The sequence below is a fragment of the Erpetoichthys calabaricus genome, chromosome 15 (genome assembly GCF_900747795.2).
Source record: "Erpetoichthys calabaricus chromosome 15, fErpCal1.3, whole genome shotgun sequence".
NCBI lineage: Eukaryota > Metazoa > Chordata > Cladistia > Polypteriformes > Polypteridae > Erpetoichthys > Erpetoichthys calabaricus.
This window is the reverse complement of record NC_041408.2, coordinates 8,123,052-8,138,635: the sequence shown is the minus strand read 5'-3', so window position 1 is coordinate 8,138,635 and position 15,584 is coordinate 8,123,052. Positions and strand designations below refer to the sequence as shown.

The 15,584-nt window shown below is 37.6% G+C and overlaps 1 protein-coding gene across 1 annotated transcript; it reads left to right on the top strand.

The window, feature by feature from the left end:
- Positions 1–4,293: 4,293 nt before the first annotated feature.
- sod2 (superoxide dismutase 2, mitochondrial) lies at positions 4,294–13,462 on the top strand. Its single transcript, XM_028820430.2, has 5 exons — positions 4,294–4,479; positions 5,971–6,173; positions 9,667–9,783; positions 10,447–10,626; positions 13,051–13,462. Exons 1-5 carry the CDS (start codon positions 4,451–4,453, stop codon positions 13,194–13,196), a joined length of 675 nt encoding a protein of 224 aa, XP_028676263.1. The 5' UTR covers positions 4,294–4,450; the 3' UTR covers positions 13,197–13,462.
- The last annotated feature ends 2,122 nt before the right edge of the window (positions 13,463–15,584 follow it).

The window sequence follows — 15,584 nt, the reverse complement described above, 5'->3', positions numbered from 1 at the left end:
ACAGAAAAAAGATGACTTCGTGATATGCAGTACTTGCACAACCAATATTTTAAGCTATCTTAAAATAGACAGGCAGTCCTAACATATGCAAGTTTACAGGAAGTCATTTTAAGACATCTCGAATTACATTTTAGGTCTGAAAATGATGATAGACATACTGTATTTTAAGATAAGTGTATCTGAGATATATCAAAATGCACAGGAGCCTATTTCAAGATACCCTGAAATGCCTTTGAGATATCTTAAAATGACTGCTGGAAGGAGACTAGGGCAGGGGTAGGCAACGTCGGTCCTGGTGAGCCGCAGTGGCTACAGGTTTTCATTCCAACCCAATTGCTTAATTAGAAACCAATCAATGCCAATCTCAGACCTTATTTAATTTTATGGCTTGTTAGTCTGTGCAATGTAAGGCTCTTATATCATAGATTTTTTTCCTTTCCAAGGATATCATCCAAATGATATGAAGCCTAAAACAGATCATTTTCAGTCTGTCACATTTTTCTATTAAGTGTTTTATTAAATCAAACAGTGCATGATGAACACACACAGATGTAATTGGAAAAAAGCTAGCTGGAGAACTGCTGGCTGCTTTGTCTTTTACATCTTATTGCTAATAAGGAGCAATTAAAACACTGAATGCAGCAGTTTAAGATTGAAATAAGCAATTAAGGTTGGAGAACCTTAACAAGCGAGACCACTAAAATGAAGCATCAAAATGTCACTTAAGCAATATGAGCTTCATCAGCAATAATTGAGTTCTCGTTAAGGAACTGGGTTGGAACAAAAACCTGCACATACTGCGGCTCACCAGGACCGACGTTGCCTACCCCTGGACTAGGGGATTGATGTCCCAGGACCACCCTGCATGGAGTTTGCATGGGCTTCCTCTCTGTGCTTTGCTTTCCTTCCACAGTTGAAAGATATGCAGGTTAGGTGAATTGATGTTGCTAAACTGGCCCGCACGTGTGTGTATTCGCCCTGCGATGAACTGTCGCCCTGTCCATGGGCTGCTCCTGCCTTGCACCCAGTGATTTCTGGGATAGGTTCCAGCTTCCCTGACTCCACTCAGAATAAAGAAGGACTGGAAAAGCAATTCATGGATGGAAATCTTAAAACGAAAAGTTATCATGTCAAGGTATTTCAAAATCTGTTTTAGATATTTTTCATATCATGTCAAGGTATTTCAAAATCTGTTTTAGATATTTTTCAATGTGTGTAAGATACCTTGAAACATACAGTATGTGTTCTTGTGCGCTTAAAGATGTCTTGTATGCCTTTACTGATATCTTAAAATGCATTCTGAGATATCTGTAAATATTCATTCTGCTTGCCATAGATGCTTCAATTGCCACTCACACAAGGCCAGTCTGGAGTTAATAAAGATGCAGTATATGGAGAAACCAACAAAGCTAGATTTGACCCTATATCCTAAGATATCAGTGGTCAATTCTGAGTCAGCAGTACAGTATGTCATATTTTAAAAGAGACACCTAAACTGACCCGATCTCAGGAGTACACCGATACACCGTGTTAGAGCCCATCAGGCACAACACCGATGCCTCTGGCATCGATAATTCAATATGTACGACTAAAAAGATCTATGGAGTTGACGCAAGTTACACTCTTCACGACAAAGTTAGCGAAATCCCCAAACTCTAACCCAGGTGAAATTCAACGCATCTACATTATTACAATATACTGTATTTTGGAAATTTATTATTATGATAGCAATACAGTCGCAACTCAAAGTCAACATGGAGCATAGAGACTCCATACAAGTCTGATTAAATTTACCGTTATTTGAAAAAGTCAGACTCACTTAATGAAGGAAGGACAGGAGGTTTTCAGGTTCGGCCAGTGGCTTAGTTGTTATAGGCACCTAACACAATCTCCAAAGTTCCCCCATATCTGCACAGTTTGATTCTTTAAGTCGACCCTGCAAATTCCGAACACGCTAATGCGCAAACTATAGAGCCCGTGTTCTATATAGACGGACTTCTCGCGATCCCGCTTGCCGCTGAAGAAGTGGGCACGAGCACAGCGCGGAGCTCTCGGCTCAAGTATGAATGCTACGTCCACACTCCAGAACAATTCATTTGAAGGCGTGTCTTTTTACTTGATTTCTATTGTTTGAAAGTGTTGGTGTGGATTTTGTCATTTGCGCATTATACAAAGAACGCTAGAAAAATCTACATAGAAGACAGAAGATAACTTTACCGAATAAAATTTCAATCATTTGCGTATTCAATCTGTTTATCTTTTGAATGGTGCTTTTTGACATTTATCTCAGTGTCTTTAAAATCTGCCTTTTTGTCTCATATGGTGCCTTTCTTCTATCTATCTATCTATCTATCTATCTATCTATCTATCTATCTATCTATCTATCTATCTATCTATCTATCTATCATATTGTGCCTTTCATATCTATCTCTCTAGATACACTATACAGTATAATAGATCGTCATAAAGGCACAATAAATTGGATATCAGGGCATATATGAAAGACACTGCATCAAAGCAGATGGAGATATGAAAAGCATTATATAATCCATGTAAAGGTACTGTATACTTAGAGTGGTCTTAAAGGCACAATAAAATGTGTATCAGGATCCTATATGAAAAGGATCTTATGTTAAAATACATAAAGTAGATAGACATGAAAGGCACTATATAATAGATAGATTTGGTAAATTTTATTATCCTCAAGGGTATAATCCCTTAGTCTGGGATGTCAGAAGACCCCCATAGGTAAGCTAACAATATTCTAACAGAGTGCCTACTGGAGGGGATGGAAGGAATTTTTCACAATGGCATCCAGTTTTGCCACCATCCTTTTTTCCACGACAGCTTCCAGTGTGTCCAGGGTTAGACCTGTGATGCAACAGGCATTCCTGATAAATTTGTTTAGACACTGTGCACCTTCTGATCTTAAATTGAGTCCCCAGGAGACCACAGCATCAACACACTGGCTACTATGGACTGGTAAAACATCTTCAGCAGCTTGCTGCATACATTAAAAGACCTAGATAGATAGATAGATAGATAGATAGATAGATAGATAGATAGATAGATAGATAGATAGATAGATAGACATGAAAGGTGCTATATAATAGATATATAATGTGGACAGAAAATTTTGAAAGGTGCTATATGATAGATAGATATGAAAGATGCTATATGATAGATAGACAGATATGAAAGGTGCTATATGATAGATAGATAGATAGATAGATAGATAGATAGATAGATAGATAGATAGATAGATAGATAGATAGATGCTACATAATAGATTGGTAGATACATTGATGTGAAAGGTGCTATATAATGATATATAATGTGGACAGAAAAAATGTGAAAGGTGCTATATGATAGATAGATGCTATATAATATATAGATGAATATAGATGTGAAAGGTGCTATACAATAGATTGGTAGGTACATTGATGTGAAAGGTGCTATATAATAGATATATAATGTGGACAGAAAAATTTGAAATGTGCTATATGATAGATAGATAGATAGATAGATAGATAGATAGATAGATAGATAGATTTTTGTCCTCTAGGGGAAATGTGGCTGTTTACAGAAGCTCTGTAAATAAATAAATACATAATTTGATTATTAATGCTATTTCACGTATGTTTTTTTTTGACTACATTAAGTTTATATTTAAAAAAAAATCTCGAACAAGCGTAAGATTTCCTTTGTTATCCAGCAGATGCACTACAAGCCTAATTCTCTGTGCCATCTCCACATTGTTGAACAGCTATTGTGCGGTTTAAAATATTAAAGTTTCCTGTATAATCATACTTGCCGATGCAAAGAACACCCCCTGCCCGGTGTCCCTACCTACACAAGCGGTTCAAACTCTCTGCTCTTTTTAAACTTTGCGGTACATCTCCTATGAAGAACGCACTCTGCGTGTATCTCGGCGCAGACTGCGAAGTGGACTATCATGGCGGGTAAAGTTCAAAGTTCAAGGGCAACAAGCGCTTTGTGCGCAGGAGAGGGAATCGAAAACGACTTGATATTAACGAAACAGATATGGTTGTTATAATAGTACGCGGATTTCGGTGGTCATTTTTAATAAGCTTTTGCTTTAGAATTTTAAATCCTCATGCTTAACGCTCTTTTGTTTCTGTTGGCCTAAAGACGTTGCAGGTCTTGTGTCTAGGAGATTGACAAATGTATTGACCAATTATTCTTTAGAGGCGTTTAGGCTTTTCCATATTGTTTACGTGATTGGTCCATTTTCGTACGCTTGAGCCCGCCTAATGCTCGCTGTTCCCGCCCCCGTCTTCTTCCTCCAGAGTATCGGGCGAATTAACAGACCAGTCGCGTCAATGCTGCTGTGGTAGTTGACTGCTTGATAATTGCTGTTCTGTAACCGAAACAAACAACAGCAACAACTTTGTACATTAACAATCGTTACTCCTCCGTGGCGTTAACAATGTTGGGTAGAGTGTCACTTTTGCGCAGGTGAGATAGAAAAGATTAGCATTCACCATCGTGCCTAAGGTAATGCGACAAGGGCTTCTCCTTCGTGTTTCTAACGCGAATTTGCGTATCATGCTCAGACTGTCAGAGACGACTAAGCGTTGCTCTTTTTATGGTACAGATGTGTGTTTCAGATAATGCACGTAGTTAACTTTTTTAAGGCAGGCAACGGAGGCCACGGGCGTCGTGGTGAGCTTCCACATGGGTAAGGAATGCCAAGAATGGTGCAGGTTTGGCATGAAGGGGGAATAACCTGCTGCAAGGACTCGAAGGTTTGCAAGGTGCCCTCCCGCAGTCTCCACGAAAGTTAAAGTTGTAGCCAAACTTCACGTATATGACGTTTTTGTCACGGATCCAACTTATTGGATGGAATTCGAGCGAGATTTAACTGCGGGTATATTTCCTGAACGCGAGACAAATCCTTTTGTTTCTTTCTGGTTTTTGCTAATCGGATCTATTAGTACGCCTTCGCATTTTTGACAAGTCTGTCATATTTGGGCCGCTTAACTGTAGCGCATTTTTTCTGTTCGTTATCGAGTTAGTTGTTAAGGTTAAGATAACATTTATTAAAATTGTGAAGTTAACGCTCTTGTTCTAGTATCCAATAGTAAGAACAAAAAGGTCGAATCTTTATAAGACAGTTATGTAATATGGAAGATCCACCAGAGCTGGACGAACTCTTGGAAGATGCATTTAAATTTGGAAAAGTGCTACCAGTGTGCACATGGAAGGTCAATTTTAATTACAAGATGGTAGGCACTTTCCTAAAGAAACAACCTCTGAAATGGTTTTAGGTTGACTTAACATTTTTGTCATCTAACCAAAGCACAGAAGCTATTAAAAAGGCAAATAACATGGCAGCATATATCACAAAAACTGTTGATTATGAGGGGTATTATAGTAGGTTCGAGTATGTAATGTAGTAGTGAAGCTGTGGCTGGAATGTTGTGTGCAGCCCTAGTCAAAAATGCATCAAGAAAGACATAGCAGCACTTGAAGCTGTAATGATGAGTGCAAGCAGGTGCGTCCCAAGACTTCAGAACATGGCATACACGGACACACTTGGAGCATTGGACCTGCTTAGCCTCGAGCAGAGGAGGTTGTGTAGGGATCTAAACCAGGTCTTCAAAATTCTTAAAGGCATTGATAAAGTAGATCCACCAGAATTCTTATAGCTTAATGGTGAATCATGTACTTATGGACACGTGTGCAAATGATGGGGGTGTATGCATTTGGGACTGAAGCCAGGAAGCACTTCTTTACACAAAGAGTTGTGGGGAAACTGGAACAAACTAACGAGCCATGTAGTTGAAGCAGGAACCTTTACAACCTTTAAGAAGTATTTGGATGAGATATTTGAGCAGCTTTTAGCTAAAATGAATGAGCCTGATGGACCGAATGGTCTCTCCTCATTTGTCTAACTTCTTAGGTTCTAAATCAAATTTTTTCTTTTTTTTTTCCATTGCTTATTAGACATGCACAAATTAGTAGACTATCTCTGAGCTATGCATCATGCAAGCTGAAGCACACTCTTCCAGACTTGCCTTATGATTATGGAGCTTTGGAACCCCACATTAGTGCTGAAATCATGCAGCTGCATCACAGCAAGCACCATGCAACATACGTGAACAATCTGAATGTTGCAGAAGAGAAGTACAAGGAGGCACAGGCCAAGGGTGAGCATCATTTAGGTCTCTCACTAATGTAACTGTGGTGCAGACTATATCATTTGTAACAACTATTTGTTAAAAATGTGTGCTTCAAGTACTTGTAACCTGTATTCTTTGCATTATACAGGTTCTTTCTAAAATGGCTGTTAAAGTATCCATCTTAATTTGATGCTGCATTGTAGCAAAACCATACCTAAGGTGTTTGTTTTCTCTGTAACTCTCTGCATTCTTATGCTTGATACTGAATTACACAGAAATCAGTAAATTATTGTTTCTTTGCCATATCTTTATAGCAGTTCTAAAATTTATTGGAAAAAACAGAAATGTTTAATTAACAGCTTTAGCCAGTTGATATTTTTCAGGCTTTTGTAGTTTTGTAGTTCCATTTTGGGTCCTATTTTATTCTCTATATATCTTCACCCTATTGGAGATATTTTAGGAAATTTAACATTTCTTTTCACTGCATTGCTGATGATAGGTTTATATTCCCGTCTGTCTTTTTGAACTAAGATCCTAGATGGCTAATAATTTTCTTGATCTGAATCAAAATAAACGGAGGTGCTTATAGTTGGGTCCATCAGCTAAAGCCCAAATTGGTCTTGGACTTCTCGACTCTTTCTCTGTCTTTTGCAAACCTCAAGTCCGCAATCTTGGTGTTATCTTTGACAGTAACCTCTCTTTTGAGAAACAGATAAATTCTGTAGTTAAGAGTTGCTTTTTCCAGCTTTGTCTTTTAGGTAAGATCAAGCTTTTTTTTTTATCTTCTAGGGATCTTGAGAAAGCTACTCATGCTTTTATCTTTTCTCGCCTTGATTACTGCAACTCGCTGTATTCTGGGATTAGCAAATCCCTGATACACAGGTTACAGTTGGTCCAGAATGCTGCTGCTCTCTTTCTGGTTGGGGCAAGAAAGTCTGATTCTGTTTCTCCAATATTAGCTTCTTTACACTGGCTGCCTGTCAGTTTTTGAATTGATTTTAAAATCTTATTGCTAGTTTTTAATATTTGAATGGGTTTGCTCCTGCCTATTTTTCTGAATTGTGTGCTTTACACCAGCCATCTAGAGTGCTTAGATCTTCTGGTCAGTTGTCTCTTGTTGTCCCTCGTACCAAGTGTAAAACTAAGGGGAATAGGGCTTGTGCAGCTGCTGCTCCTATCCTGTGGAACTCGTTATCTCATTACATAAAGGAGTCCTCTACAATTGAACTGTTCAAAACAAGATTAAAGACTCATGTCTATTCACTTGCTTTCCGTGACCTTCGGTAATACTAATGGTTTCCTCATTGTGATTATGTAATCTTACTTCTATTTATTATTTATTTATGCTCATTTATTTTATTCCTAACTACAAAGAGGACTATTTCATTTATGTTAGGTAGAATGCCCAAAGGGGACTGGGCGGTCTCGTGGCCTGGAACCCCTACAGATTTTATTTTTTTCTCCAGCCTTCTGGAGTTTTTTTTTGTTTTTTCTGTCCACCCTGGCCATCGGACCTTACTCCTTTCTATGTTAACTAATGTTGTCTTATTTTAATTTCTTATTTGTCTTTTATTCTTCTTTTCTTCATTATGTAAAGCACTTTGAGCTACTTTTTGTATGAAAATGTGCTATATAAATAAATGTTGTTGTTGTTGTTGTTCCTATTTATGTTATTTATGTTAATTGTATGTTTTTATTTTCTTCTTGTATTGTAAAGCACTTTGGCCACAGCATTCCTATGTTGTCAATTTATTTATATAGCACATTTAAAACATTGGCATTCTTTGTGTTTGATCACTGTGATATTTGAATGCTCATGAGGATAATATCTAAAATGTATTAGAAGTAATATCTGAATAATGTTACTAAGTTTTAAACTAAAATATTTGAAAAATGCCCTACAGGTTACATAGAGTTCCTTAAACGATGCTTATTTTTAACTTTTTGTCAAATGTTGATTTATGTGAAGAGTTCAGTTTCAATAAGTCTGTTCTCTACTAGCATCCAACATAATGTCTCTTAAAATCGTTTTAATTTCTACTTCCATTCTTTGGTAACTATAAGTGACATTTTTTTTAGCATTTTATTGAATTTATTAAAAGCAAATAAAATTCCACAAGCAACTCAAATTTTACAGAGCTAAGTTCAAGTCAAATCAACCCCCGCCTATGAGAAAGAGAGCTAGGCCAACAGAGTAAAACTTTGATAGTAGGATACATTTTCTTCTTCTTTCAGCTGCTCCCGTTAGGGGTTGCCACAGCAGATCATCTTCTTCCATATTTTCCTGTCCTCATCATCTTGCTCTGTCACCCCCATCACCTGCATGTCCTCTCTCACCACATCCATAAACCTTCTCTTAGGCCTTCCTCTGTTCCTCTTGCCTGGCTGCTCAATCCTTAGAACCCTTCTTCCAATATACCCCTCATCTCTCCTCTGAACATGTCCAGACCAACGCAATCTCGCCTCTCTGACTTTGTCTCCCAACCATCCAACTTGAGCTGACCCTCTAATGTCCTCATTTCTAATCCTGCCCATCCTCGTCACACCCAATGCAAATCTTAACATCTTTAACTCTGCCACCTCCAGCTCTGTCTCCTGCTTTCTGCTCAGTGCCACCGTCTTCAGCCCATATAACATAGCTGGTCTCACTACCATCCTGTAGACCTTCCCTTTCACTCTTGCTGATACTCATCTGTCACATATCACTCCTGACACTCTTCTCCACCCATTCCACCCTGCCTGCACTCTCTTTTTCACCTCTCTTCCATGATCCCCATTACTCTGTACTGTTGATCCCAAGTATTTAAACTCATCCAACTTCGCTAACTCTACTCCCCTCATCCTCCCCATTCCTCTGACCTCCCTCTCTTTCACACATATGTATTCTGTCTTGGTGGTCCTACTGACCTTCACTCCTCTCTCCAGAGCATATCTCAACCTCTTCAGGGTCTCCTCAACCTGCTCTCTACTCTTGCTACAGATCACAATGTACTTCTCTGCCACTCAATAGTAGGATAAATAAATAAATAAATAAGATAAAAAAGGGAAGGGAATTAGTTTCCTCAATTTAAATACTTATTCTAAAATGTTATCAATTACATCCTGCTAGGTTTTAAAAAAGGTTTGCTCAGATCCTGTAAGTGAGAATTTAATTTTTTCCCATTTTCAAATGATATATAACATCAGTTACCCACCGACTTTAAAGAGGTGAGTTAGGATTCTTCCAGTTGAGCATAAGATCTACATGCCAATAGTAAAGTAAAGGCAATTGCAGTTTGTTTGCCCTTCTCCACTTTAAGCCCATCTGGGAGCCCACCAAACAGTTATTAATGTATTAGGAGGGATTGTGACCCCCAGGCTGTCTGTTAATTTGGTGCATGCCGAAAACATACAGCCCAATGAACCCAACGTTCGCAGGTTGGATGTTGTCCTGGAAGGATTTTGGACAAATTTAAATGAGAGAGATGTGCACGATAGATGATTTTGATTTGAATAATTGTATGACCTTTTTTATGTTTAGGTGACATGGCGACACAGATTTCTCTTCAGCCTGCTATTCGATTTAATGGTGGTGGCCACATCAATCATGCAATTTTTTGGACAAACCTTTCTCCTAATGGTGGTGGAGAACCACAAGGTAAGTGTCCAAGTAAAAATGCAAGATTGAAAGAACATGAGACTGAATTCATCTCAGAAATTTTCAGAGAACACCTAATTTAATTGCCACTATACCAGTACTTATTTGCAAATAAATTCTTAAAAATCAGACAATGTGATTTTCTGGATTTTTTTTTCTCATTTTGTCTCCCATAGTTGAGGTATACCTATGATGAAAATTACAGGCCTCTCTCATCTTTTTAATTGGGAGAACTTGCACAACTGGTGGCTGACTAAATACTTTTTTGCCCCACTGTGTGTGTGTGTGTGTGTGTGTGTGTGTGTATGTATATATATATATATATATATATATATATATATATATATATAAATAGACATAGCGCCACAACAGAATGATGCTGTGTTTCACAAAAAAGATTTTGGGAGTCCCTAATTTACTGTGTAGCCTAAGAGATGTGACATGCGTAATATTATAATGTTGTGTATCATTTGCTGTATCTCATATTTGTACATTTACTTAATAAACTTAAATAATCTGTGTTTACTTTACAAATTGCTTGTAGCTCTGTTGTTGCCAAGTTGGTTTAAAAGTCTGTAGATTCTATGCTGTTATATTTCTTCATTGTCTTAAAGTAAGAGATTAAAAAAAATTGTTGCCTTTCTGTCTCATTGGTATGTACAGGAGAACTTATGGAGGCAATTAAGCGAGATTTTGGATCTTTTGAGAAAATGAAAGAGAAACTGGCGGCGGTGTCAGTTGGAGTTCAGGGATCAGGATGGGGCTGGCTGGGTTATAACAAAGAGAATGGTCGGTTACAGGCTGTCGCTTGCCCTAATCAGGATCCTCTACAAGGAACAACAGGTTAGTGTTACCCAACATGCCTCAGAGTTATTGTTTTAGCTAAAGCTTACTTGAGACATTTTTTTTTTGGTATTATTCTTGGGTATTCTTTGTCCTCAAACATTGGCTAATATTTCCTTGTTTTTCTTTTTTTGATTATGGTCTGCCAACATTAATCAAGAAGAATAAACTCTTGTGCATGTATTTTTTTTATTGCATCTATCCATCCATTTTCTAATCTCACATGTCCATATACTCTGGTGTCCTTGTTGCGAGTCAGCAGCACTACCACTGTGCCAGCCTCATTTATTTTATAGTTCCCTTAAATGGCATGCATTTAAGTGTACAATAAGTAGAAATATTCTACTTAATCATGTCCCCATTGATCATTAGTGTGAATCCTGTATTTATGGTGTTTTGGTATGTTTCTTACATGATTAATTTTAGAGTATTCATGTACACAATATACATGTGAACAGTCTACATCGAAATGTGCCTTTAGACTTGCATAGAGTTACAGAACATTCTAGTTCTTATGTATTGAAAGCTGTTCTCCTTTACCACATATGAAGGGGTTATCTAAATATTACAAACTTGGACTTTATATTTGACTTAATTTTCAAATAATTTATAGACCAATGAAATAGTAGTAAAATTATTTAATTAAAAAAAAATAGTCATTCAGTTATTATTTTTTGCAGTTGTATCATTTTTTTTCAATGAAAGAACAAGTTTGGATATCTATGATAACACCTCATGTGACTCTTCCTTGAAGTAGTTAATAATGGTTGGTGTTGATCGGCAAAATTTGCCAAAGCATTTCTTGCTGCAAATATACTGAGTTTGCCAAGTATTTTGCTGGAAATTTGCTGTGTGGCCAGCTTACTTTTTTCTCCCCCAGAACCCAATGATGCTTTGTGAGTCTAACTTGACTTTACAGATTTGCAGCATACATGCGCAGAACTTTTATGCATGCATACTGTTAAGCAAACTGTGTATCATATTTTATGTCGCTGCCCAATCTGCTGTGCTCATGCAAGATATCACTACTCGATCTGTACGCCAACCAGATTTTCACCTGGGATGTGTTTTTAAAAATGAAAAATAAATAAATAACTTGCAGTATTTTAATTTATGGGATACTTTAACTGACCATAATGAAAATGTTATTTGCACTGGCACCAATTACATTATGCTGATCCCTGGGTGCCTCTGTGCAGTTAATTTTGACGGCTGATTATATGCCACACAGCCCAGCGACTAGTCAAAATAAAACTTAAAGCAGCTAAAATCACATTTTTGGGCACAATAGTCTGTCTGGTATAATTGCAAGACGCTTTGCTAGCCCTCCTGAACACTTAAAAGACCATCGCACCATTGTATTCCAGTCAAAACTAGCCCTCTTTCCCCATTGACTTCAATGCATTTCCACAATTTTGGCCAACTCTTTTGGTCATCACTAATAATGATGATAATGCAGGGAGAGTCACTCAAAAGATGCCCCGAATATTCTGTTGTAACTCCTGTTAGGATGAAGCAATCTGAACCAAAAAAAAAAAATGTGCTCCATACCTTGATGTATCTGTAATTGGTTGCATTACATACGATGCTGGAAGTGGTTTCCATTTTCTGCCAGACACATTTCGACACGGCGCTCCGTGTTCCTGAATGTGTCCACAAGCGTCTCGTAGGGAATAGCAGCAATTTCATGTTGGATGTTTTCCTTCAAATCTTCCACAGTGTGAGGCTTGTTCCGATAGACGTTTCCTTTGAGTAGACCCCAAAAGAAGAAGTATGGTGGTGTCAGATCTGGCAGACTCAATTTCTGCCATGCTCCTTGCCGATGTGTGTCACGTTGCTCCATCTTCCTGGAAGTAACCTTCCGTTAACTTATGATCATCCAGTTGATTCTGATATTGTTTAAATGAATTGGTGACCAAATAGGTTTGCACCATTTAGACGCACTGGTCAATACTGTACACCACCATCCTGTTGAGAAGTCAAGTGACTGTGTGAAGGGGTATGGGCAGCACACACCCAGAAGTTGCAAACGGAGGTTAAACGTCGTGACGGCTGTCCGGCACCTGCCACATCCCAGCTTGTTCGAAGCTCCTTATTACTGAGGAGCACATTGCACGTTATTTCGTTCAGATTGCTTCGTCCTAGCGAGAGTTATTACAGGATATTCGGGGCCTCTTTTGAGTAAACCTCCCTGTAGTACAACCTCCGGTAATCTGAATAACTGGTGAAATAATATGACGTCAGAATGTTTACTCTGCTGTTATTTTTTTTGCTTATTTGTATTTTTTCTTGAAAATAGGTCATTCAAATTGTATACTGAATTCTAAATTGTGTTGCTTATGTTACCCCAAGTATCCAGTTCACTTCAGTTCATACAAGACAAGACACAGCTATTTGTAATTTATTTTTTTTCTTTCCCAACAGGCCTCATCCCTCTTCTTGGAATTGATGTTTGGGAACATGCGTATTATCTGCAGTATAAAAATGTCAGACCAGATTATGTAAAGGCAATCTGGAATGTAGTAAACTGGGATAATATAGCAGAGAGGTTTAAATCTGCCAAAAAGTAAATAGAAAACTGGTCAAGCATTTGAATATTAAAGAGAGCCTTTATATTTAACAGCAAAGTGTCAGCTTTGTGATGATAGAAGTGTGAAAAACAGTGAATAGCTGGTCACTTTAAATTGTTTTAATTTTTAGTTTCAGGTTAAAGATCGGTCTACTAGCTTAAATGTACAACAAAAGCACTGCTTTGAAGGTGTGTTTGGACTGCTCCACATGCTATCTCGGAATAAAGTGTTCAGACATGTTTAGAATTACAATTGTAATTGGATAACTTAGAGTATAATTATTTATTTGGCCAAAAAGGGTGCGTAAGAGTTGTGAAAATGGGTTAGAGTGTATGAAGGTTTTTCTAATGAAGATGCATGTGTATAAAATATATATTTGCTTAATAACTGGCTTAATAACAGATTTAAAGTGCCTATTGGTATATCAGGCTGTATACAACTTTTGGAATGTCCCAGTTTGTGTTACTTTAGTGCTCAGTTTCATCCTCTGACTGCGTTATCACTTTTTTTTTTTTTTTTTTTACCGAAAAATTATTATAATTATTAAATTTAAAAAATCGATAAAATGCAAAAAAAAGTGATCATGCACCTGAAGAACTTTATTTTTTCAACAAGCGGTTTACAATTACCGCATTTTGCCATTGAGATTCATAACCCTTACACATTTTGTCATTGAGATTCATACCCATTACACACTTTCTGATCCTATGCTCCTGGAAAACACCTAATCCATGGAGCCCAAGTGAAGATGGGTGTTTGTGAACCAAAAGTTTGATCCCTTAAAATGGAGGAGAGGAAAGTGGGGGAACGGGAGAAGAAATGTTGGTATCTGGCCCTGGTACCGATTCTCATCACTCTTGCTGTAATTTGTTTGGGCTGTCCCACCAAGCTGTTTTATATATGAGAGTATTTGACCTTGTTTCATTTGTGTGCTTTTTCACACTTATCAGTTAAGTTAAATTACCTTGAAGTAAATTAATTTGTGTGGAATATGTTAACGGAGATAAAGTGGGCATAGAAATTGCTTTTCTTGTAAACATCTTTACTTAAAAGGTAAGTACTAGTGAGGTTTACACAACGCTCATTTTAAACTGAGTGAGGGGAGGGGAGACCATAACTGTACGCTTATGTTTGTAATGAATAATTTTGATGCTTTAACTAAATGAAAATTTACAACAGACTTTTATCCGGTTTCATTATTGTTTTGTTTCAACAGGGTGTTTTCCCAAATTATTCTCGACCAATTACTAACTTGTAGCATAAAAGTAAATCTGCTGTTATTAGGGAGCCATGGTACTCTGTTGAAATTGTAAGTACCCATGCTAACTGCTCCCATATAATTTGAGCTGAATATGCCAGTTAATGTTAATTACAGTTTGTCACAATTGCTAAGACACTTTTTTCTGAAACCCATCACCCTTTGCTCAGAACTCTAAACACAACACCTGATCTTCACAACGTGTTCACATAATCTCTGAATTAAACGTTGCACTCAAAAACACATTTTTCCTTTGCTCAAAACTAAACACGTCTTTTAGACTTCACACAGAACCAGTCCATATATTAACAGTACTGAACCATTCGTAGCACACTATATGTAATATACTGCCACTCTAATGTGTGCCCGGTGTGAATTGTGACAAATCCAACCTTGACATGACTCCACACTTGTATCTTCACAGGCCAAAGAGATTTTTCTGGGCTTTGGAGTTTCTTTTGTGTACTTTCCACAGTTCTATGGGGGTTTAGGAAGGGGAAGTATAGTGGATGGAAACAATTTACAAAATGCCAGCTATGGTTGGTCCACTCAGCATCTGTCTGTCCGCTATATTATTATAAATGTGTTAACAATTGTGAGCTGTTGTGTGTAAACGATGACAACTGTGTGCTAGCTGTGTTTACCTTTGATGTCCTCTGTGTCTTCCATTTTGCATCACAGGGAAAAATGACTGCAGGCACGAGAATAAAGGTGTTTTGTGACTGATGATACATTTAGAGTTTTGAAAAAATATGTGAATGAGCTGTGCAAGTTATGTCTTAATAGGTGTACATTATGTAATGCTTGCCATTGGAGTGACTGGTTTGATAACTTGAGTTTTGGCCTCTTGACACTTTTGTTGGGCAAAAGCAATTCAGAAAAACAGTAAAAGCAAACTTAAGTTTTGGATGCTGTATTTCTGTAGTAAATGTTATACTGGGGCAGTTTAAATATAATGCTACCAGTAACGGCGCACTGCTAGAACAATAACGTGTAGTGAATACACTTGACTTGAGCATTCCTAGTTTTCATCCTCCTTCTCTATACATTTAGCATTTGTTTGCTCAGAGGTTGATGCGCTTACTGCTTCCTGAGCAGCTCTTCTTTTCTTAAGTCATTTTTTGTGTTGC